The sequence below is a fragment of the Geotrypetes seraphini genome, chromosome 11, assembly GCF_902459505.1.
Source record: "Geotrypetes seraphini chromosome 11, aGeoSer1.1, whole genome shotgun sequence".
Taxonomy (NCBI): Eukaryota; Metazoa; Chordata; class Amphibia; order Gymnophiona; family Dermophiidae; genus Geotrypetes; species Geotrypetes seraphini.
The window spans coordinates 25508629-25533700 of NC_047094.1; the positions used below are offsets into that span (position 1 = coordinate 25508629).

General features: G+C 40.9%; 1 protein-coding gene across 8 annotated transcripts in view; it reads left to right on the forward strand.

Annotated features, from left to right (window-relative positions):
• USP42 (ubiquitin specific peptidase 42) overlaps positions 1–25072 on the forward strand; it is a 142370-nt gene that overhangs the window by 56474 nt on the left and 60824 nt on the right. For all 8 annotated transcript variants that reach the window (XR_004541045.1, XM_033962763.1, XM_033962765.1 and 5 more), the window contains 6 exons: positions 5643–5754; positions 6376–6516; positions 8464–8564; positions 8662–8815; positions 11636–12391; positions 23499–23590. Coding sequence is in view for 7 of the 8 variants with exons in the window: in XM_033962763.1 (XP_033818654.1) it covers positions 5643–5754; positions 6376–6516; positions 8464–8564; positions 8662–8815; positions 11636–12391; positions 23499–23590 (1356 nt within the window). In the remaining variant the exon portion in view is untranslated. The remainder of the gene's footprint in view (positions 1–5642; positions 5755–6375; positions 6517–8463; positions 8565–8661; positions 8816–11635; positions 12392–23498; positions 23591–25072) is intronic.

The following is a 25072-nucleotide window of genomic DNA, read 5'->3' on the forward strand; positions in this document are numbered from 1 at the left end:
TGGTGGTGGCCATCCTGGATTTTAAACAAATGTTTTTTTTCTGAAGCCTCCATCTCCCTCAAAACCCCTTGATTTTACTTAAAATTGACTCCTCAGGCCTTCTTGCCTCTATATCATGCCATGATGGCCGGCTGGGGGAGCATCCATGTCCCATGTGCGGGAGCCTTGGGCTCAGCTTTCTCAGAGTCCTCCAGGGCTGGGGATCTGCAGGAGGTGAATTCCCAGAAGAGACCCTTTCCAGGCCCCTCCAAAGGTGGTTTGGCCAAGCGCAGTTGCGTGGGTGATGTGGAATCCAGGAGGACCGGCAGGGGGTCCCTGCCAGGATCTTTGAGAACCCCAGTACAAGGCTTCACTCCAGATTTTGTGAGCCTTATGTGGAATGCCTATCTGAATTACCAAGGGTTCTCAGTGTCTGCAGTGCACCAGTGGCACAGGGGAACTCCCCTCAACATGTGCCCCGACAAGACGAGGACGCAGACATGGACCAGGAGATTCAATCTGTTATAGACTGGGTGGATGGAAAGTCCAATTCCGTGCCACATCTGTCCCACGATGAAGTTTCTCTAGCAGAATCTACTTCTTTGCATGAGAATGGCGGTCAGGAGATGGTGGCAGCCCTGGATCAGGGGGAAGACCCCTCAGTGTACAGGCTGTTCAAAGCCTCTATGCTCCTAGGCATTATTTCTGCCTCGCTGCAAGAATTCAAGCTGGAAGTCCCTCCTGCTTCCTCATCCCAGTGTTCAGTTATTTGCTCTGTGACTAATCACATTCTTTCCCTTGCATTCAGACATCACCAAGCTGGTCATGGACCACTGGGAGTCACCAGAAGGGTTCTTGCAAGTGGCTATGGCCAAGCTTTATCTGATGGCACCAAATTTTCAGCAGCTCTTTGTTCAGCCGAAGGTGGACTCACTGGTGGCGCAGTTCACTAAACAATCTTCCCAGTCTAGTGAAGGAGGGGTGATGTTGATGGATACTCAGGACCACAAAGTGGACTTACTTCTCAAGCAGCAATTTGAAACTTTGGCTCTAGGGATTAAAGTGACAACTGCATCTTCCTTTGTGGCAGTTGCCTGTCTCGAGCCTCAAACCTGCAAGATGATGATTCCCAAATGCTCATGTCTGAGGTGAATTATATAGCGGCGCTCTGTATGATATCATCAGAATTATGAGCAAGATTTCGGCCTATACTATCTCCGCCTGACAGATATTCTGGATCAGACAGTGGGTGGGTGACTGTCTCTAAAGCTACGTTAAGCAGGCTTCCTTTTCAGGAGCAGATATTCTTTGGCAAGGGCCTAGATGACCTGATTGCCAATGCCCTAAGGCCTTACCAGACAGCAGACCCTGGACAGCCTGGAGTTCGGGACAGGGCAGTTTTCAAGGCTCTCAAACATTCCGTCCTTATGTGGGAGACCAAGCAATGCAAATATCCTTTTAGGGGCTAAATTAGAGTTTCAGTGGGAGCAGGAGATAGCAAGACTTAGGCTTTCGCTCCTCCCCAGCTTTTAAGAAAGCACAATGACGTCAGGTCAGCCCTCCCCCTCCCCAAGGTAGGTGACAGGCTGTTGGCCTTTTGGTTGGTCTGGTCTCAGATTGGCACAGACCTCTGGGTCTTGGACGTTGTCTTTGGAGAGAGGTACAAAAGCGAATTCTGTGCCTCCCTACCAGACCACTTTGTGGATTCTCTGGCTGGCTGGAAAGAACCCTAAAAGTTTGAGCTACGGTACAAAGATTATAGGCTCTTTGGGCCATAGAGCCAATCGCAGACTCGGGCAGATATTCCATATGCTTATTGTGCCAAAGAAAAGCTCAGATGTCTGGAAGCAGATTCTAGACCTCAAGTCAGTCAATGTGGCACTGAAGGTACTGCACTTCTGCATGGACACCAAGCGGCAGTGGTGCTAGGAGAATTTCTTACCTCCCTCAGTCTGATGGAGGCCTATTTTCATATTCCCATCTTCCCGGCCCACAGGGAGCAGCATTTCCAGTTCTCCGCTTTACTAAGGTGACAGTTGTGGTGGCAGCAGTGCACCTCCATAAAGCTGGGATTCAAATGCAGCCATATTTGGACGATTGGCTCATAAGAGTTCTGTCCAAGGAAGAAGGCGAGCTGGCAGTTTTGAGAATGGTGCAACTCTTCCAAGACTTTGAGCTGGATAGTCAACTTCAAGAAGAATCAGTTGGAACCTGCTCAGTGCCTAGAGTATCTTGATTCTTGTTCGACACGGCCCTGCGCCAAGTGTTTTTTCCAGAGCCAAACAGGCTGAAGCTCCAGAGGCATATTAGGAGCTGCTACAGAGACAGGCTCCCATGGCATGGCATTGCATTATCTGCAAGTTCTGGGGTTGATGACGGTGACCATAGAGGTAATTCCTTTGCCAAGAGCGCACATAAAACCCCTCCAAAACTCTCTTCTCTCTCACAGGTCCCTACAGACGGACTTGCTTTAACACCCACTCCCCTGGTTTCCTACAGTGAAGAGCAACCTGCAATGGTGGCTGAAGTCGGCTGCTCTTTCCAGGGACATGTCTCTGTTGGTATCTCCCAGAAAGAGATGCAATCAGTGCCAGCCTTTATGGTTTGGGGGGCCAATGCAATGGACACCCAGTCTGGAGACATTGGACTGTGGCTCAGCATATGTGGTCCATAAATTGCCTGGAGCTCAGAGCCATTCATCTAGCATTTGTAATGTAATGTAATGTAATTTATTTCTTATATACCGCTACATCCGTTAGGTTCTAAGCGGTTTACAGAAAATATACATTAAGATTAGAAATAAGAAAGGTACTTGAAAAATTCCCTTACTGTCCCGAAGGCTCACAATCTAACTAAAGTACCTGGAGGGTAATAGAGAAGTGAAAAGTAGAGTTAGAGGAAAAATAAAAATAAAATAAACATTTTAACAAGACAGCATTGATCTAAATACTTTGGAAGGTAGAAGAGAGGAGAGAAAGGAATAGAAGCAGAAGGGGGAGCCGTTGAACAGTAGAATTCTGGAGAAATTTAAATGATAGAAATAGAACAAAACAAAGACAAAAGGCAAAACAATAGATAAGATTAAAGATAAATCATAAGCTGGAAAGAAAAAGAAAATAAAACTTTGTTTTCAATCCACGGTTCAAAAAGGGGGCCTTGCTGTGGGAGGGGCATGAGTAGGTTAGGGGCGTTCCTAGAATCTGTGCAATTTTATAGAATAAGGCAGATCCATGCCTAATTTAGGTGCAAAGATTTACATCAGGTTTCAGTTGGTAGAAATCCTCATGCTGAATTCTGACACTATGCAGACTAGATGGGCCGTGGCCCTTATCTGCCGTCTATTTCTATGTATTCTATAAATAGCATCCAACTCGGAGCACCGTTTATACCAGGGGAGTCCAACCTTTTGGCTTCTCTGGGCCGCATTGGCTGAAAAAAATGTTTCTGGGGCCGCGCAAACGCTGCAGCAAGACAGAGGAGGGAGCCGGCAAGACAGTAAACACCAGGGGGCAGCAGAGGAAAACACTGCATCGCCCTCGACCGGGGCCGCACAAAATACTTCACAGGGCCACATGTGTCCGTCGGGCCACAGGTTGGACACCCCTGGTTTATACTATAGTGCTTAGCATCAATTTGCTTTGGTGCTGATTTTTCAACACCATATACAGAATCTAGCCCTACATATATTTTATAAAAGGCTGTGTATTCAGAGAGTCTTTTATGAAATGATATAATAGTAGTGCGTGCATGGAACACGAATGTTCATTTCAGGCATTATAGAGAAGTCTCTGGAGGGCAAGGCAGTCAGAGTGTTCTCGGACCCAAAGCGGTTTACATCTTTACAATGATTTTTTAAAAATAGTTAAAAATCAGGGGAATGACAAACAAAACTAAAAGTAACTATTGAGACTAAAATAAAACGAGGAGAGAAAAGGGTAAGGATACAATATTTAAAATAAAAGGAAGAGGTACAGGGAAAAACATCAGGGAAGGGGTTGACTGGAGCAAGCATCTTTACTGATTTGATAGTGATTCCCCTCCCCCCCCCTTGTTATCGATCGTAGATCTCATAAGCATCCTTAAAAAGAAAAGTTTTAAAATTAATTTTAAAGTTATTTAAATTAGTTTCTTGTCAAGGGGAAGTGCGTTCCAAACTGTTGGTACAACTACCGAGTAGATGGTTTTACGTGTTGTGTTGTAAAAAAGCTTCCGGATTGAAAGAATGGTTAGTAGGTGTTGCTGAGATGATCTCAGTGACCTAGAGGATTCGTAAGGGATTAGAAGTCTGTCAATGAACATGGGAGAGTGATTAAATTGAACTTTAAATGATAATAAAAGAGTAAAGGAGTGTTCCATTGTGCCTAGAAGCTCAACTCCTCTTTGGATGGGCAGAAGCTCACTTTCAGGCTGTAATGGAAATTGTGCAGGCCAACTTTCTCAGTTGACAAAATTTCAACCTGGAGAATGGTCACTGACTCCACAGGTGTTCAGTGCCATAGTTTGGCAGTGGGGGCCTCCACAGATGGATCTGATAGCCTCAGCAGTGAACACCAAGAAGCCTCATTTTTACAGCCAAAGATACGAACTCAGAAGCGAGGGGTTGGATGCATTAGTTCAACCATGGCCAGAGACAGAATTCTTGTACATGTTTCCCCTGTGTCCCCTGCTCAGCTAAGTCATCCCCAGGCTTGCAAAACATCCAGGATTGGTGGTCCTAGTGCTGCCCGATTGATCTTGCAGACCATGGTATGCGGATCTGATCCATCTCCAGATGGACGAAAGCCTCAGACTGTCTGTTCAAGTGGATCTTCTCACTCAGGTACTGGTCCCTATTAAGAATCTGGAATGCTTTGGGCTTATGGCTTGGCTCTTGAGCGGGGCAGCTCTGATGAACAAGGGGGTCATCACCACATTTCTCAGCTAAGATGACGTTGACAGTTGCTGCCTCTGCTAAGGCCTGGAAGTCTGTTCAGCACTGGTGTGCGGTGAAGGATGTAGAGCCTTTGTGAGCTTAAATTTCGATAGTCCTGGACTTCTTGCAGGAGGGTCTTCAGAAGGGGCTGTTTGTAGGATTACTGAAAGTGCAGATGGCAGGCTTTTCCTGTTTCTAAGCGTGGGGGTAAACAGGCTCCCTGGCCTCTCATCCAGATGTCGCCTGGTTCATTAAAGGGGCTCCGCGGTTGCGCCTTCTGGTGCGTTCCCCTTTCCCTTCCTGGGACCTTTACATCATGTTGCAAGGTTTCAATTTAGCTTCATATGAACCGTTACAGGAGGCTTCTCTTTTGGATCTTACAGTCAAGACAGTGTTCCTAGTTTGCGATTATGTCGGCGAGATGAGGCTACAAGCTTTCCTGCAGGAAGCCATTCCTTCGGATCATGGAAGTAGGGTTTTCCTTGCTCACGGACCACTAGATTTATCTACAAGAAAGAAGATTACTGACCTAATATTTCTATTCAATTTACACAGCAAATGACTAGAAATTCAATGCATACAATTTTATGGATGCTCATAGCAAATCAATGCAGTAATGAAAAGAAACAGTCTTTGTAATATTCATGTTTAGAAGACATGTCAGTGTTAATCCAAGAAATTGACAAAGTGAAAACATGAGAGATGTATATTGCTTTAGTAAAATTGAACTACTGTCTCGGTTTTTTTTAAGATGTAAAAAGATGGTTCCTGCATCAAAGAGATTTACTATCCATCGATCTTCTAATGTACTCACCTTATCTCTGAAGAGATTTGCAAATTTCAGTGGTGGGAAGATTACAAAGGTAAATATAAAATGTCACATTTTGCTTTACCAGCTTATTGTATGGGTTCTCTGTCATTAATTCTGTTAGGGCAAATGATGATAACTTATTCAGACCAATAATTCTAGCTCAACATGTGTTAAAGTACTCTGACTTTTGTGTATACGTTGGTGGGGAGAGTTGAAAAGAGTACAGTGTTATGGGGAAGCTATAAGAACACTATCCTCCCCCAAAGTTTGTTTTGCAATTAAGGGGTGGAGAGAGAGTTGGGGGAGGGTTTCAGTGAGAAGAGGATGGAGGGTTGAGGGGGCAGGATTTAGTCCTTTAGTCTCTCTCTTATATATTTTGTGTTAAGTGTTTTTCATATCTAATGTTGTTATATTTGTATGACATATGGTTTGGATTTTAATCTGCCAATAAAAGGATTTGAACTAAAAACAAATTGAGGAATTTCAAAATCTGTTTATGAACTGGTTATTTCATCAGCAAATATTAATCTTTTATTAGAGGTCCCAACATATTATGAATATGTGTTCATAGTGTGCCTTGAGACCTGTTGTTTTACATTATAGTTTAGAAAAAGCAGTATTTTCTACAGTAATGTTAAAACAGAATTCTGTGTTTTCTTCCTTCTGTGTATAGGAGGTGAAATATCCAGAATATCTGGATATTCGTCCATATATGTCTCAGCCTAATGGGGAACCAATTATTTATGTGCTCTATGCTGTCCTGGTTCATACTGGTTTCAGTTGTCATGCTGGGCACTATTACTGTTACATAAAGGTATGTTTTTTTAAAAGGAGTTGAAAATAAAACTGATCCGTGTATAGATGAACATTAAACATAATGTGTGACTTGACAGCCATTGAGAATGGGAGTGAGTAGTCTGTAATTTATAGTGTTGGGCGACTGCTATGAGTTTGATCAGTATGTCTACGCCTCCTTTCCTTGAATTTTGTTACCATTTTCAAAGGGCATTTTCACTGTTCCTGATAATCATAAACATCATTTTTTTTTTTTTTTTTTTAAATCATCTGGTCCTGATTTTTAATGTATGTTTTTTTAATTCTGCCCTATCCTAGTTAGGAGTGTTGTTTCCAGTGTGGCAATTAGAACAAGCAGGATTTTGTAAAAGGCTCGCATGTATGATTGGAAAATCCTGCACAAATTCCTGAAAATCTTTTGTAAGATGAGGGCAAAAGAAAAGCAAATCATATAAGACAAAACATTAATAAGGAATGAGAATTGCTACTTTATCAAAAGCAAAGTAATAAATGAAAAGCTGGCTTTTAAATGTTAAAAACTGAGTCATTTGCAGGTATATACAGAGATAAATGTTTCCAAGTTTCTTTATTCTTTGATATCAAACTGGTACCTAAATGGTTTACATTGGATTCAATATGTAAAAAGTTTAAAAAAAAAAAAGTTTTACAAAGCGTAATATAAAATAAAAGTAATGGCATAATAAAATAAAAAGGATGGAGCAGACGGACTGACATATTGGAGACAGGATGATAATAATAATAATAATCAGTTTATATACCGCAAGACCGTAAAGATCTATGCAGTTTACAATAGTTTTTAAAAAACACAAAAAACCCCAATAAAAGAAGTTGAATAGAACTAAAAAAGTTAAAAGCCAATAATTAGAGACACTAAAATGATCAAAATAGTGCATAATAAAATTTTTATGAATTAGCGGCCTAAATACTTCAAAACCAGATATGTTTTTAGATGTCTCCTAAATTCCCCATAAGTGTCAGGAAGCAAAAGCAATTGTTCTAAATCCTTACCCCATAATGCTGCTTTATATGAAAAAAGATTTTGATGATGTTTTTTAAGTTTACATCCTCTTAACAGGCGGAAAAAACAAAATTCAGATGTGAGTTTTTCTTATGTCTATTGGTTGGGAGGGATGGTAGGTTAATAAATGCATCAATTTGAAAGAAAAAAAGGGAAATTGTAATGAAATTGTATAAATTTAAGTGGTACGCTTGTTGTTATATGTTTTAACATTTTTTTTAATTGATTTTTTTTTTCATATAACAACAAGTGTCATAAAGATTCATACACCTGATATCTCCATAACATATTGTACATACAACATATCTTATATAATCCTTACTATAATTTTAGACATCATATAAAATTTAATAATTTTATCAACTATTATTCAATTATGAATCCCTTTCCCTCCCCTTATTTTGTTAGTTGCACACAATATAACAACTATTATGATAATTTATTTATAATTTATGATAAAGAGAATAAACCTACCCCCCCCCCCTTTATCAAGTATCTTATTATGGGAAAAATTATATCAATCATTACAAAAATCTGTTAATGGTCCCCAAATCTTCTTAAACTTATCGAACTTGTTGTTATATGAAAAATGAATAAAAAACATAAAACAAAAAAAAAAAAATGAAAGAAAGAAAAAAAGGGGTAGGAAGTGGAGGGGAGGAAGATACATAATAATAGGGCTCGATTCAACAGAAGCGTTTTGGTAAAATTCATCTGGGAGCTATGTGGTGTGCATTGAGTGGGACTTCCACCTTACTTATCAGGTATTTTATTATGTTAGGCATATTTAATAATGCTAAACTTAGCAAAATGTTTCTTTTGGAACCATCGGGTAGCAAAAGTGAGGACAGCAGTCTAATGTGCTGCAGTCTAGGGCTACACCTTTTGCTCTAATTCTGCTGTTTAATCCCCTCTCTTTCTTTGCAGGCCAGCAATGGTCAGTGGTACCAGATGAATGATTCCATTGTGTCTAACAGTGACATCAGATCAGTGCTTAATCAGCAAGCTTATGTTTTATTTTACATCAGGTACCATCAAAATATTAAAATGCTTTCATTTTTCAGTTGTATGTTTTCCCCAAGTTTTCTTTTAGTTTCTCTTCTTTTCTTTTTTTTAATTGTTTAGATCCCACGATATGAAAAATGGAGGAGATCATAGTCATTCCATTCATACACCAGGACAGTCTTCACCTCGACCTATAATCACTCAGCGGGTGATAAATAGTAAGCAAGCTCCTTCTGCATTTATTGGACCACTGCTTCCACCTCACACAATGAAGGTAAGCTTTGCTATATAAAATGGTTTTGGGTAATACTTAGGCTGAAGAATTAGATAAGATTATTTGTTCATTCTTTATAAGATAACAACAGGGACATTACATCCCCTTTTCAATATATCTACTTCCCTAATTTAAACAAGATGATGACGCCTCATCAGCCAAGCTTTAGGAACTGTGATGATCCTTTTTGCCGGCTCACTAAGCAATTTTGAGAGAGCTGGTCTATCTTTTGGGTGTATTCTCTGCCACAGAAACCCAGGTCAGGAAGGTAGTCACCTGCATGGAAATAAGCGGTATTCTCAATGAACCTTGAGAGGATGGCTAGAAAATAAACAGGTCAATATTCAGAAACAGTAGTATTCATTGCAACGCAAAAAGGTTATGTGAGTAAATTTCAGAAAGTCTGGGGACCGTTAACAGATTTTTGTAATGAATGAATGAATGAATGAATATTTGATTAGAGGGGAAAGGGGTGGGATTTTATTTCTGATTATTACATAATATATCAATATTTGAATGAATTCACAATAAAGATGATTTTATGTATTATTGAATTGGGAGGGAGGGATGGGGGATTATTATATTCAATAAGAATGATATAAATTTAGATTTCTTACATAATATTTTAACATTATAGAATACTAATTTTCTAATGAAATGTTAAATTTGATGCTAATATGTGAGTTAATCAAGTGTGTATCTTTAAGTTTTATATGAGTTTATTTGATACACTTGTAACATACGAAAATGAATAAAGAATTATAAAACAAAAAAGAAACAGTGGTATTGCTGACAGCATAAGTTATTTGTATAAATTGGGGCCAGATCTACATAGAAAAATAAATCAGCTAGTTGTGTGTTCAAAAAAGGGAAGTGATATGCGGCAGAACAGGGGTGGGCGATTAAATTCAAACATTCAATTGATAAGGGGGACCTTTTATCATGGAAAGCCATAAGAGCAAAGGTCAGCCACAGTTTCTATGACTTCAATAAGATATTCCTTGTGTGGAGGGAGGGAGACTGATTATAGTTTTGGGGGTAAATAATTGTTTATCCCTTGTTGTTTTCTTTGTCTTTCTAATAGAGATTTTAAATATAAATTCAAATGTTCAGTGGCAAAATTTATTGGCTAAGGGGACAATTCTATAATGTGCACCTTTTATATAGGAACCCAGAAGGCACCTGATTAGTACATATTCTAAAAATGAACATAGGTGCTTATTTTATTTTCTAGAATACTAGCATAACAGCAAAAAATACATGCCTATAAATTAGGCTGGCATAAGTTTGTGTGCAAACAATCTCACTAAGCACACAAAATGTTTATATATATATATATATTTATATTTTTAGGTAGCAGCATCAGTTTAAGTATTTACTATAAGTTTGTGTGTGTAAGAATTAAAGATAGCTTTAAAAGGTTTTGCCTCCCCTCCTCAGTTCCCATATTTTTTCATATTTCACACAGAATTATATTTCATTACATTACATTAGAATTTATGGATTGTTACTATGCCGCAGGAGGAGTTCAATTTGAATTACAATTTAGAAGAACCTGGTCATATCTAGGATTTACACTATTTCATTAGGATTCATGACATAGATATTTTGGTTTGTGCTCATGTAGACTTATGATTATGGTATATGGTTTGGAGAGAAGACTGGCCATATCTAGTGTTATAATCTTGGCATTATGGGTCCTGGTATGAGTCACTTTTCCTGGTTTGTGAGGTGAAGGGTATGTAGACAGCTTGATCGTGGTTTGTGTCTTGTTTGGTTTCTGTTGGACATAGCGTGTTTGTAGGGGGAGGAGTAAAATGTTTTCTAAAGAGAGGTTTTTAGGCCTTTATGAAAGTTTTGGTAGAGGGTAAAGAATGTGTTTCTGATCTTTAAACAAAATATAATATTAGATAAAGGGAACCCGAGTAAACACATAACAGTTTTTACATTTGTTTAAGGAACAAAGTTATCCAACCCCTATGTCGCTCGTGAAAAAGTAACTACTCCTTAGTTAATCAACCAATTGACCAAATTTAATTGATGTTGAGATTGTTTATTGAGCACAGACAGTCTTGATTGCTGCCAGCCCTGTTCACTATATATTGAACCTTATTATGAGCGTAAAGTAGTTGCCACAGTGTTTCTGTAAGAATGCTGTGCCACAACCAAAGGAAATGCCAGAAGAAATGAAACAAAAGTTGTTGAAATATATTGGTCTGGAAAGTGTTACAAAGCCATTTTAAAAGCTTTGGGACTCTTGAGCCACAGTAAGAACCATTATTTTCAAATGGCAAAGTTTTGGAACAGTAGTGAATCTTCCCTGGAGTAGCTGGTCCACCAAATTTCTTTTTGAATAGATGACAACTATAGCAAAGAGGCTTCAGGAAGCTCAAATTTACACTTGCAAATTCTGTTATTTTTAGCACCTTTTATAGAAATGTTCTGGGTAAATAGCAGATATAACTTATTAAATGGATAAGACATCTGTTTAAAGGTTTATACCCAAATTTTCAATGATTAATAACACTTACATGTGAATAACATTAAATAGAATTCTTATAGTTTCAAAGATATCTGTTGACACCTGCTACAAAACCCTGCCAATTTGATATCAAATAGCTTATGAGATTATCACTTAACCTTTGTAACAAATTAATTTTCTATCCAAGGATGTGGATTATTACAATGCCTTTCCTTTTCTGCAGCTGCAGCCTTTTTGGAATGGCTCAGCAAAAAAGATAAGAGTTGTAGCCCTTAGAAATTGTATGTTCTGTCAATATTAATTTGCATACTCAAGTTGCACTTTTTTTTAATTTGCAGAGCACTAATCATTTAAATGGTGCTGGAGCATTGAAAGAAACTCCTAGCAGTTCCATAGCCAGTGCCAGTAGCTCATCTGTGACCAGGCCAGCTTCAACTCCACCTTCAACATCTCTCCAAAATTGGGCAATCAACAGACCTACAATTATTCCAGAGCCTCCGAAAAAGCAAAAGATCACAATCAGTATTCACAATAACAAAATACCTGCTTGCCAAAGTCAGTTGCAGCCCGGTCTTCACAATGGTCCCGTGGAGACTCTAAACAAACCAGTTCCTTCATCTACTGTTACTAATTCTTCTGCAATACAGTCTACCTCAAATGCAACTGCTTCTCCAGTGGCTACTAAATTTGCTAAGCAAATGACTCCCAGTGAATCATGTTCTAAGCCAATAATGAATGGCAAGTCCAAACTAAATCCTAACGTTCTAGTCCCTTACATTGCAGAGTCTTCTGAAGACTCTGATGAAGAGTCGAAGGGATTAGGTAAAGAGAATGGCCATTCTAAATCTTGTAATGGAGTTTTGACTGGAAATGGAGTTAGTACATTACAGAACTCTTGTTCTACTTGTCAAGACTCTGATGGCAAGATTCCCCAGCATGAAGAACTGCCAGATAGCGTTGTTGTCAATGGTGCTATTAGTATGAATGATGATATTAAGCTCAATGGACTGAAATTCAGTGATCCTGATTGCCAAGTCAAACCTGCAAAATCTGCTGACAATCCCTCCTCTAAAATGAATGGATTGCATGTACAAGTAAGTGCTCTATTTGTAAAATGCTGCTATTCTAAACATGATTTAGTGGTCAGAGTTCTATACCAGTGTTTTTCAAGCCATTTCTGGAGTATCCCCTAGGTCAGGGGTGTCAAAGTCCCTCCTCGAGGGCTGTAATCCAGTTGGGTTTTCAGGATTTCCCTCAATGAATATGCATAGAAACATAGAAAAAGACGGCAGAAAAGGGCTATAGCCCACCAAGTCTGCCCATTCCAAATACCCGCCCTCTGGTTTCACTCCCCTAGGGATCCCATGTGAATATCCCATTTTCTCTTAAAGTCCAACACGCTGTTGGCCTCAATCACCTGCAGTGGGAGTTTGTTCCAATGATCCACCACTCTTTCAGTGAAGAAGTATTTTCTGGAGTCGCTATGGAACTTCCCTCCCCTGATTTTCAGCGGATGCCCCCTGGTGGTCGAGGGTCCCATGAGGTAGAAGATATCTTCTTCCGACTCGATACGGCCCGTGATGTACTTGAACGTTTCAATCATATCACCCCTCTCTCTTCGTTCCTCAAGTGAGTACAGCCTCAGTTTATTCAGTCTTTCTTCATACGTGAGATCCTTGAGCCCCAAGACCATCTTAGTGGCCATTCGCTGAACCGACTCGATTCTCAGTACGTCCTTCCGGTAGTGTGGCCTCCAGAATTGAACGCAATACTCCAAGTGAGGCCTCACCATGGACCTGTACAGCGGCATCATAACTTCAGGTCTCCTGCTGACAAAACCTCTACGGATACAACCCATCATTTGCCTTGCCTTGGAGGTAGCTTTCTCCACTTGATTTGCAACCTTCATGTCCTCACTAATGATCACCCCTAGATCACGTTACGTTGTGGTCCTGGCCAAGGTCTCACCATTTAGTATGTAAGTTCTGTGCGGGTTTCTCTTACCCAGGTGCATTACCTTACACTTTTTAGCATTGAAGCCTAGTTGCCATGTTGCCGACCACTGTTCAAGCAGTAGTAGATCTTGCGTCATATCATCAGGCAAAATGCTTTTACCTACTATATTGCAAAGTTTGGCGTCGTCGGCGAACATTGATACCTTTCCTCTAAGTCCTTGGGTCATATCTCTTATGAATAAGTTGAATAGAATCAGGCCCAAGACTGAGTCTTGCGGCACTCCACTGATCACGCCTGACATTTTGGATGGGGTACCGTTTACCACCACCTTCTGAAGTCTACCACTCAGCCAATCCTCAACCCATGTAGTTAGTGTTCCCTAACCCTATTGATTTCAGTTTGTTCAATAACCTTCGGTGTGGGACGCTATCAAAAGCTTTACTAAAGTCCAAATATACCACATCCAGTGACTCTCCGGCATCTAGCTGTCTAGTAACCCAGTCAAAAAAACTAATCAGGTTAGATTGGCAGGATCTGCCCTGGGTGAATCCGTGCTGGTGGGGATCACGTAGGTTTTCCTCGTCTAGGATTATGTCGAGATGTCTTTTGATCAGTGTTTCCATGAGCTTGCACACTATAGACGTGAGACTCACTGGTCTGTAGTTTGCTACCTCTGTCCTGCATCCCTTTTTGTGGAATGGGATAACGTTGGAGGTTTTCCAGTCCAAGGGGACTCTTCCTGAGCGTAGGGAGAGATTGAAAAGAACAGATAATGGTTCTGCCAGGCCTTCACTCAATTCTCTTAGCACTCTGGGATGTACGTTGTCTGGTCCCATGGCTTTATCTACTTTGAGTCTTGATAGTTCGTAGTAGATGCTACTGGGTGTAAACTCGAAATCTTGAAACGGGTCCTTCTGGCTGTCTCCCGTCTGAAGCTGTGGACCAGCTCCCGGTGCTTCACAGGTGAAGACTGAGCAGAAGTATTTGTTTAGTAATTCTGCCTTAGCAGAATCTGATTCTACAAGGCTACCGTCTGATTTCTTCAGGCATTCTATCCCGTCTTTATTTCTTTTCCTGTGACTAATATAGCTGAAGAAGGATTTATCTCCTTTTTTAATGTTCCGTGCTAGATCTTCTTCCATTTGGAGTTTGGCCTCTCTGACTGCTATTTTGACAGCTCTAGATCTGTCTAGATAGTCTTCTTTCGCCTCTCGTTTTCCTAAATGCTTGTAGGCGATAAATGCTTCTTTTTTCTTTTTAACGAGGTCAAAAATTTTTGCACTGAACCATTGGGGTCTTTTGTTCTTCCTGTGTTTACTTATTGTTCTTGTGTAGCGGTTTGTTGCTTCGTGTAGGGTGGACTTCAGAGTCGACCACATATCCTCCACATTGTTAGGTAGTGCTTGTTTATGCAATTCCTGACGGACAAAATCTCCCATACGGTCAAAGTCTGCGCCTCTAAAGTTGAGAACCCTAGTTGCTGTGTTTGACCTTGAGAAACCTTTCTTGAGGTTAAGCCATACCATATTATGGTCGCTGGAGGCCAGTGTATCTCCAACTGAGACATCCGAGACGCTATCTCCGTTGGTGAGTACCAGGAACAGTATTGTCTGGTCCCTGGTGGGCTCCAACACCATTTGCTTGAGTCGTGCACCCTTTATGGAGTTCAAAATTCTTTTACTGCCACACGTAGTTGCGGAGAGTGTGTTCCAATCTGCATCGGGCATGTTGAAGTCCCCCAACAGCACCGTGTCTCCCCGTAGAGTGATGTTCTCTATGTCCTCAATCAGTTCTAAGTCTTTGTCTTCCTGTTGTTTTGGAGGTCTGTATATTACACCCAGGTATAGGCATTTTTCATTTCCTCTGGCCAGATTCACCCAGAGGGATTCCCCAGTGTATCTAACATCTGTAATCCTGGTAGTTTTGATGTTATCCTTAGTGTATAGTGCTACCCCTCCACCTAACTTGCCCTCTCTGTCGCGACGTAGTAGATTGTAGCCTGGTATAGCCATATCCTACCCATGCGAGTCCGTGAACCAGGTTTCTGATATTGCTAACCACGTCTAGGTCAGCGTTTATTATTTCAGTCTCTAACTCTAAAATTTTATTGCCCAAGCTGTGTGCATTAACATACATAGCCTTCCATACCTGTGAAGAGATCCCCTTTTGGGTTAGAGTGACTCTTAAATTATCATTGATATTTCCCTTTAAATTATCGTGGATAGCATGCGTACTTACCTTAGACCCAGAAGTGTGGGTGTTGCTCGCCTCCTCCGGGTGGTTTCTTACTGCTCTGGGATATAAATATGTGCCCTCCCCCAACTTACCTAGTTTAAAGCCCTGCGGAGTAGGCGGGCCAGGCGATGTCAGAATACGTTCTTACCTCTCCTGGTTAGGTGGAGTCCGTCGGGTCCCTGTAGTCCCTGGAGTGTCTCACCGTGGTCTAGGAATCCAAAGTTCATTTCTATGCACCACATGTGGAGCCATTCGTTAGACCGTTGGATGCGCTCTTCTCTAGCTCTGTCTTTGTTTCTTACTGGGAGGATCGATGAGAAAACCACCTGGGCTCCTATCTGCTTCAGCTTCTTTCCCAGAGCTCCAAAGTTGTCGGGAATGTTCTCCGTGGTACTCCTGGCAGTGTCGTTTGTACCTGCATGAGATCTATTTGTATGCGCTGATTTCATTGTATGGCTAATAGATCTCATGCATATTCATTGGGGAAATCCTGAAAACCCGACTGGATTGCGGCCCTTGAGGAGGGACTTTGACACCCCTGCCCTAGGTAGTCTGGTTTTCAGTATATCCACAATTAATTTGCTTGGGATATGAGGCAGCACATGCAAACCTATTTAATACATATTGTGCATATCTTGAAAACCAGATTTTGGCTGAGTGTGTACTGAGGACTAGCTTGGAGATCTTTGTCGTTGAACATTCAAATTGGCATTGGTACTGGCTGTCTCCTAGCCTGTACAATTTCAGCAAAGTTGTATAGCATCTTGTGCACAAAAGATGGTGCATTTACATCAATTAATATCATTATCGCACAATATACTTAATAGAATAAAGACAAGACTTATTTTCTCCCACCCACTTTTCAATTTACAAACACCTCATAAAATAATTGTAATCATCCCTTCTATATTTCTTAACAAATCACTAAACATATCCCCTTCCCCCTCCCCGGATGTGCATGTTTTCCCCAATTTATACAAATAAATCAATATTTACAATATTTAGTTAATGGTTCACAAACTTTCTAAATTTTTTATAATAACCATAAACTTTTCCATTTTAAAGATATAACATAGGGATTCCCACCAGAATGAATAATTTAATCTATCCCAATTTTTCCAATTCTTTAAAATAAGCTGCATGGCAACTCCCATCATTATAAACAAAAGCTTGTTATTTTTTGCCGAAATTTGACTTTTTGCCCTCATAGATGTTCCAAATAAAATGGTATCATACGATAGTGCCACTGGATTTTCTAATAAATTATTAACCCGATCCCAAATCGATCTCCAGAATTTTAATATCAAAGGACAATAGTATAGTAAATGATCTAACGTCCCAACTTCCAGATGACAATGCCAACATCTATTAGATTTAGAACTATCTACACTATGCAAACAAACTGGGGTCCAAAATACTCTATGTAATAAGAAAAACCATGTTTGTCTCATAGATGCAGACATTGTACATCTCATCCTCCAAGAGCAAATTCATGGCCATTGAGATGCAGTAATTTGATGCTTTATCTCAATGCTCCAAATGTCACGCAGACCAGTTTTTGGTTTCTTATTCAAAAATCCAGATATTAATTTATACCACTGAGCGGCCTGGTGACCCAGGAAGTCCACCTGAAAACATAAGACCGGCAAGCTATTTTGAACCTCCAAATTTTTCTATTCAGGGAACCCTTCCTGAATGGCTTGCTTCAACTGCAACCATCTATAATTTTGTGTTTTATTAAGACCAAATTTGCATTGCAATTGTGAAAAATCAAGCAGCTTACCATCAGAAATAACATCATCTAAAGTGCGTATGCCTCCAATCATCCAATATTTCCAGATAACCTTAAATCTGCCAATTTTAATCTTGGAGTTCAGTATTTTTTAACAGTTATATGACATTCAGGACAGTGGGTAAAGATAATTATGGCCCTTTTACATAGGAGCCAACTTTTTCAAAATTATTGGGAGTGCTACACCAATGAAAATTACCTCTCAAGGTATTTGTTCAAAGAACTGGCTCCTATGCACCCTTTATAAGTTTACTTTCTACTCATATTGTTAACTTGCATCTGTTCAATAGGAATATCCCCTTCTCAGAGTATCTGTTGTGTTTTTTGCGTTGCAAGTGTATATTCTCATATTCTGGTGCCCATTGTCTAAATCGGTGGTTCTCAAACTTGTCCTTGGGGATCACCAGTCATTCGAGTGTTCAGAATATCCTTAATGAATATGCATAAGACAAATTTGTACAGGGGTGCTGAAAAGTTCTCAGCCCAACCAAGTAGGGAATGGTGTGGAACCATGAAATTTACAAGTAATTCCGCATATTCATCCCTAAGTTCAATACACTTGGCACATCGTATCTGAAGTTTCTGTAACCCTTACCAAAAATATTCTTGTCTGCTCACTGAAATACTGCTCCACTGCTCCAATCGCCTCTGAATCACTTGAAAATTGTCGCCCTTAAAGTTTGGAAACAGAAAATAGTCCGATAGAGCAAGATGTGGCAAGTAGGGTGAATGGTCTATGCCAGTGTCCCGCAAACTTTTTGTAATCGCGGCACACTAAACTCGGGGCCGCAGCTGCAAGGCATTGATACAATGACATCATGCACATATGTGACATCATCACTTCGACATCCGCTCATTTGCAGAGGTCCTCCAGACAGGACCCTGAGCCTACTATCACTATGCTTTTTGGGGGTGCTGAAGGATGAAAGGTGCTGGCGCTGGCTGACTGACTACAAGACATGCTTCTCATCACGAGAGGCACATCCTGTAGGCGCTTCTTCTCCTCGCTAGCGTCCTGTGGTACACAGTTTGCAATACACTGGTCTATGCACTGAAACCCCAACTGCGTCAAAACATCCATCGTTTTGCCAGTCTTGTGTGCATGTGCATTGTCTTGTAAAAAGAGAATGCCTTTCCTCAGCTTCCCTCTCCTTTTTTCATTCAATGCCTCCTTTAATCAGCACAACAAGTTACAGTAATATTCTGCATTAACTTTTTGGCCCCTTGAAAGATAGTCATTACACAATACCTTCCTGATCCCAAAACACTGTGGCTCTGAACTTTCCTGCTAACTTTTGGGTCTTTAATTTCCTTGGCCTTGGAGAACTTGAGTGCCGCCATTGCATGGACTGTTGTTTTGGCTCAGCATCATAGTGGTGTAACCAGATTTGTAAGTCTTGATATGTCCTGAGCAGCAGTTGGTTTGGGCTGGGCTGGCGCATGGTGATTGGGGGGAGGGGAAAAGGGGCAAAGACAAAGCCATCTTTGAAAATTATGCAAAATTATATTTAAAAATTGTAGAGGAAGGCAAGAAGAAAGTTGATTGTTTAAGCTAAAGTATTGATTTTTAAGAGATCTAATATTTTGGTAACTGTAAGTGTGAAGGACTTAGTTTTCTCTCTTATTTACCTTGTTTTTCTTTAATGTTATTTCTCCCCTTGTTAGAAATAATGTAATGTGGGTTTGATTTTATGATGTTTTCTTTTGATGATTGCTTGATTTCATTGTCTTTAATTTTGATGTACATTCAAAAATTTACATTTAAATATTAAATAACAAGGGGGAGAGTGAGAATCTCTGGGGGACTCCACATTCTCCATAATATCTTTCTTTAAACATGACTTAGGGCCTGTTTTACAAAGCCACGTTAGCGGCTGCCGCTCGGCAACAGCCCCGAAGCCCTTTAAATATCTAGAGGCTTCGGGGCCGTTTCCGCGCTGCAGCCGCTAGCGCGGCTCTGTAAAACAGGCCCTCTTTTTCAAAAGCGCGCTAAGCCTTTTAGCGCAGATTTAGTGTGCACTAAATCAACGTGGGTGCTAACTGCTAACGCATCCATAGGATAACATGCACGCGTTAGCGTTCGTGCACTAATGTTTAGCACGCGCTAAAAGCTTAGCGCACCTTTGAAAAAGAGGGGGTTAATCATACGTAGCATTGCTCCACTAACTCCTACCTAGATCCTCTAAATCAAACACTGCAATCAGATCTTGGAATACCAGAATAACTGGCATTCCTTTATCCAGCCAACAGTACACTTGATCCATCATTGCCACTTGTCACATGGCTAACCCCTGCCTAGACTTGCAGGCGGCTTAGCACTGTGTTACTCTGGCCTGTCAGCGTGGCTTCCACAGGAAAGAGAAAGGCCTTTCAGGTTCAAGCAGACCTAGGCCTCTGCCTAGTCTGACCAGGCTACACTGAGCCAGTAATACACATCAAAAAGATGGGAGAAGCAAACCAAGCTTGGTTAAATCAAACAGTATTAAGCTTTATTTTGGTACATTGGCCGAGCACCATCGGCCTTAGTCATATAATCATATAATCAGGAACAAACAAAAATAGTTCAAATACTTGTCAGAAAATGACCATACATTCCATGTAACTCCACTGGACTTTATATTAGTAAAGCAGTCCTCTTCACCAGGGTGCAGGTAAGTGGCAAATGATTTCACAGTTCAACTATGCCATGAAAATAAATCCATAAGGAAAACATAAAATATGAACAAGTATCCAAAATGAGAGAGTAAAATCAAACCTCAGCTCTGGAGTTCCTGTTGCTGACTTGATTTTACTGCTGGCAAAGCAGGGTGTTACAGGCACAGTATACTTGCTGTAGAGGTTCTTATCACAGGTATTTAAGTTTAACTGCTCAGCTTCTCAGCAAACAAAACAACAAAAGATAGAAGCTTTTCTCCTGCCTTGCTTAATTAGGGTCAGCTGGTCTCTGTGCAGAGAGTCAGCAAGCTTCAAACCTCTGTACTTCCAGTGAACAAACACAGGGCTAGATTCACAAAGCAAACCAATCTGTACCAATCAGTTTGCAACCCCTTAGCGACCCCGGCCCGATTCACTTACCTCTCTGCTAACCATCCTCCGATCTGTGCATGCAAATGAGAGCAATGGCATGCAAAGTAGGCAGGGATGCGATTCACTAAACAAAACCCTGCAACACCGACTGAGCTGGCCGATCAAAAAAAAAAGTGACTGCTGAAGACCAGTCACTGAAGCCCTTTTCAGCCCTGCTTTCTGCCGCCCTGCTCTCTGCCCTGTCAGCCCCTATCCTGCAGCCCCAAATGTGCCTGCCTGCCTGTCCCGAACGCGCTGCCTGCCTGCCTCCCTTCCCCGCACTACAAGCCCGTGGGCTCCAATAAAACTATCGCCTATTTTTATTTATTTTTTTTTAATCTTTTTTTTAATTTAATTCTTTATTCATTTTTTCATCTTTCAACAACTGTACAATACACATATCAAAACTTAACAAATCACTTGAAAATCTTATCAGCAATGTCTTTATATAAATAATAATCCCTCCTCCCCCCTTCCCTCCCTCCCTGATATTAATTTCCAAATAACTCTCCAATACCCTCCCACCCCTCTTCTACTATAAAATGGTGTATCATTCACAGAAAACATGGTATTTAATCTTGACAATACAATGCTAATGGCTCCCAAATCTATGCCGGCCCTGAGGTTCAGCGCATCTACAGATGGTCTGCGCATGCACTGGGATCACTATCGAGCGATCCAGGAAGGCAGCTGGGGGCGTTCCTCCGATCGCCCCCATCTGCATATTTGGGGAATCGGGAATTCATCAGAACTGCCCGGATTGGGCCGATCAGGCAGGTTCGTGAATCTAGCCCATAGACCCTTTTCTTTACTTTGGCTTAGTAACTAACCTCCATCCCTTCAGGAATACAGCATGCTTTTTGAATGGTCAAGTCTGTCCATAGCCTCAGCTTCCAACAGGCCCTCAGTAGCTGGACCCAGACTAGCGAGTCCTCAGCCATTACCACATCTTCACTGCTGTGAGGTGGAAGGGAGAGACTCTTCCTCTCATCTTTCTGGCTGCACTCCTCCTGGGGCGTATGCCTTGCTTTCCTTGCTGCTTGTGCCTCTCCTTTCTCCCTCTTACTGTGATTCAGGGCTCTGCTTTTAAGTGTGTCATAGTCACACCCCTCTCTCCTAGGAGGGGGGTTGAGCTGAAAAGCCCTAGGGAAATAAAGCTGGTTTCTCCTAGGCTGGCAATAGTGTGAATACCCTGCAGGACCAGGTCTCCATGTCTCAGTAAAAGTCCTAGTAGGCTTTCTGGGATCTTTATGCTGGTATGGCACTTTCTGCTGAATAACTTTAGGCTCATACCCTTCCTGTTCTACCTCACTGTCTGAGGGGTAGTCAGCCATTTCTACCTCATTGCTTTTAACCTGGTCAGCTCTCCTGATCAGGGATCGTATTCTGCTTTTATCAATCACAGGGACATAGCTGACCACGGGTTTGTCACACACTACAAGGGTTTCTGTTCAACTTCCAAACCTAAATCCTTCTTACCCCCTCATCTAACAATATATAATCCTCCAAAAAATGAGCACACTTGAGTTGCTTTTTCTTTTTCCATTGTTAGTTAACATTGATCAATTCAAAATTAGTCTGAAATTCACACTAGAGAATGACAGGGGAACAGGGACTTGTGGTAAATCCACGGTAAAACCAAAATGCGGCTTTTTATTGTAGATGTGGGAGCAAAGCGTTTTACTGCCCCCCCGGGAGCAGTAAAAAGCCTTGCTTCTGTTGGAAAAAAGAAAAGAGCACGCTGGCATCTGTATGTAATGTTTTATTTTAATTATGTATGTATCGTAGTTATCCGCATAAATGGTTGATATGCAAGCTTACAAGTGTTTTAAATAAATCTGTCTCCTTCCACTGCTCTTGTCATACTTTGTGGAGCCTCAGAGCCCCATCACGAGCACATCAGGTATCAAGGCACCAAAACCGTTATAATATATGAGACCACCACTGATTGTAAAACTAAAGTATGTTCCTTTTAAGACCCATTAAACAAAAAAACATAAACCAAGCATAAAATTAAAAAATATATCTCAGAAGACATAGAAAATCCACCCACCCCCCCTTTTAAAATACCGGACAAAAGGTTTTTAGCCCCAGCCGGCTCTGTGCTGCTCCAATGCTCATAGGAACTCTATGACCGGGCCTTTCCCTTAGAAAGAGGTGGCCTGAGGCAGGGAGAAAGGTCTGGTGCAGGCTGCAGGCAGCTTTTCAGCAGGGCCAAAGAATGTCTTAATGGTAAGCTGTATGGGAGGGGATGGCAGGAAGAAGTGATGCCAGACTGTGAGGGAAGGCTTAGGCAAATAAAGGGGGATCTGGGGAGCAGTGTATTGAGCCGGAGTGAGTGGCAATCAGAAAGTGGTGTGCTACAGTGTGAAGGAAGCTGCACGGCCGCACAGCTTAGAGGGAATATTGGGTGTAAGCATGTTTCATCAACAGTTGCTGGTCGTTCCAAAATGTGGCACCAGCTCACTGAAAATGCTGCAAAATCAACTTGGAAGTGTCCATTCGATGTCATTTCTTATCAGCATTCAAATATTTGGCCACTCACTTGGCTGACAGCTTCTGCATACCCAGCTGCTCATAGATTATACACCCAACATGTTCCCTGGTTATCCGTAGTGTCTCAGCCGTTGTTTTAGCCTATATTCACCGGTCTGCTAGAATCAGGTCCACAACGTTTGAGGCTTTCCAGACCTTGCTGCATCTTTAGTCTCAATCTACATGTTGAAAGTTTGCACACCACTTCTTCATTGTGGAGTATGGTGGGCATTTGTCACTCAGTGTTTTCTTCAAGCTGTCAGGAAATTCCTATTCCTTGACATGGTTCAATCTGAGCTTTACGATTCTGCGATTTGGCACTTTACAAAATAAAATAATGCTCATTTCAGCTGCAGTGGCAAAATGACACTCAGAAGTTAGGAAGTTGGTTGGGATGAGGACCTTTCAGCACCCCCTTGTATGTCACCTCCATTATATACAAATCTCTCTCAAGTATATTCATTGGGGATATCCTGAAAACCCGACTGGCTGCTGGTCCCCCAGGATAGGTTTGAGAACTACTGGTCTAAATTGTTTCCTTGTCACACTACCTTTATTTAAAATCTAGACGAACCATGCCGCGAAAGCTCTTTACCATTTTTGCATTATGATTGTAGGTAATGGCAGCCAGTCTGCCGTCGGTTCCTGAGGACAGAATACTAGAATCCTTCAAACATAACAAATTGAAAACTATATCAGAAGAGAGAAGGTAAGTAAGTTTTATAGAAAGTTCAACTTTAGTCTATGTAAGCATTTATTAAAATTATTGACATTTTGTAATTGGGATATATTTTTTTTTAAATCCCACAAAATATTTAAACCGTGCATGATGGGGACAGTGCATCATATTTAAAATACTATTTTAGTGTGGGTTAGTATAGGTTTTTCGGAGAGGTGTGAAGGAAGAAACAGTTTTAGAAGGTATTTTTTATTCTTTTGAAATATTTGACCCTTATACAGGATTATACTGTAGTTTAAAAATATTATATTTAATTTATTTTTTTACAAAAAATCTTTATTCATTTTCAAATATTTAATTTAGAGAAACCTTAGGGGTCTTTTTTTTTTTTTTTTTACTGTAGTAACATAGTAAATGACGGCAGATAAAGACCTGAATGGCCCATCCAGCCTGCCCTGTAATTGCAATTTCATGATTAAATTAAAATGTCTTTATTCTTTGTTATTTCTGGGCCTTAGACCTTAGAAGTCTACCTGGTACGGACCTTAGGGCCTGTTTTACAAAGCCGCACTAGCGGCTGCAGCGTGGTAATGGCCCTGAAGCTCATAGAGATTAAAGGGCTTCAGGGCTGTTGCCATGTGGCTTTGTAAAACAGGCCCTTAGAGTTGTAAGATTTGCTCTTATTGCACATTTAATGCAAAAATTAATAAGTGTTTTTCAAAGTCTGTGCATTAAATAAATGCAGGGTGTGTGCCCAGAATCTGCACAGAGTACACAGTTAACATATGACCACCGCATTGCATGCCTCTGCTCATAGCGCAGGCCCTCTGCTCTGTCAGCCCAGGCATGTAACGTTGTGGCAGGGCATTTAAATGCTAAATAACAAAACTGTATATTAGTTGTCACAATTGGTTTTCACTTTCTCTCTCTTTGTGTTGTGAATGGATTCACTTCTAAACCACAACAGAGATAATCTTTTGACGAAAATGTTACATAGGGCTACAGACTCTCAGCACTGCCACATCTCCCTAATCACACACCTGATACCTCCCCAAAAAAATAAAAAACAACAAAAAACAAAACAATACAATGCCAAGCCACCAGCAGAAAATCACACCCAGGGTCTGCCTTCCATATGAGGCGCATATGGATGAGATGACCCCTATCTGTAGTAACACAAGACTATTTTCAGGGGTCATTAGTTCCATTTTGGATACTGACACAGGTGGCAGTGGAAGAGGATCATTGCAGACTAGACTTACTGCCCTGATCTTCTGCTTGGGATTAGGCTTCCTCAGAGGGTTGGGGAACATGTGGCCTCATAATATATTCAATTTTGAAAGAAGCAGGGAACTTAACTTATGCTAATAGAGCTGCCTATTTCACTTCCTCTAAGCTTCATCAAGAACAAGTTCCCAATTTGCAACCCAGTCACATTTATTTGGGATAAATATTACATAAACTATTTTTCTTTAGCACTCTCCAGACCAGTAGAGGTTAACTTTACGAATG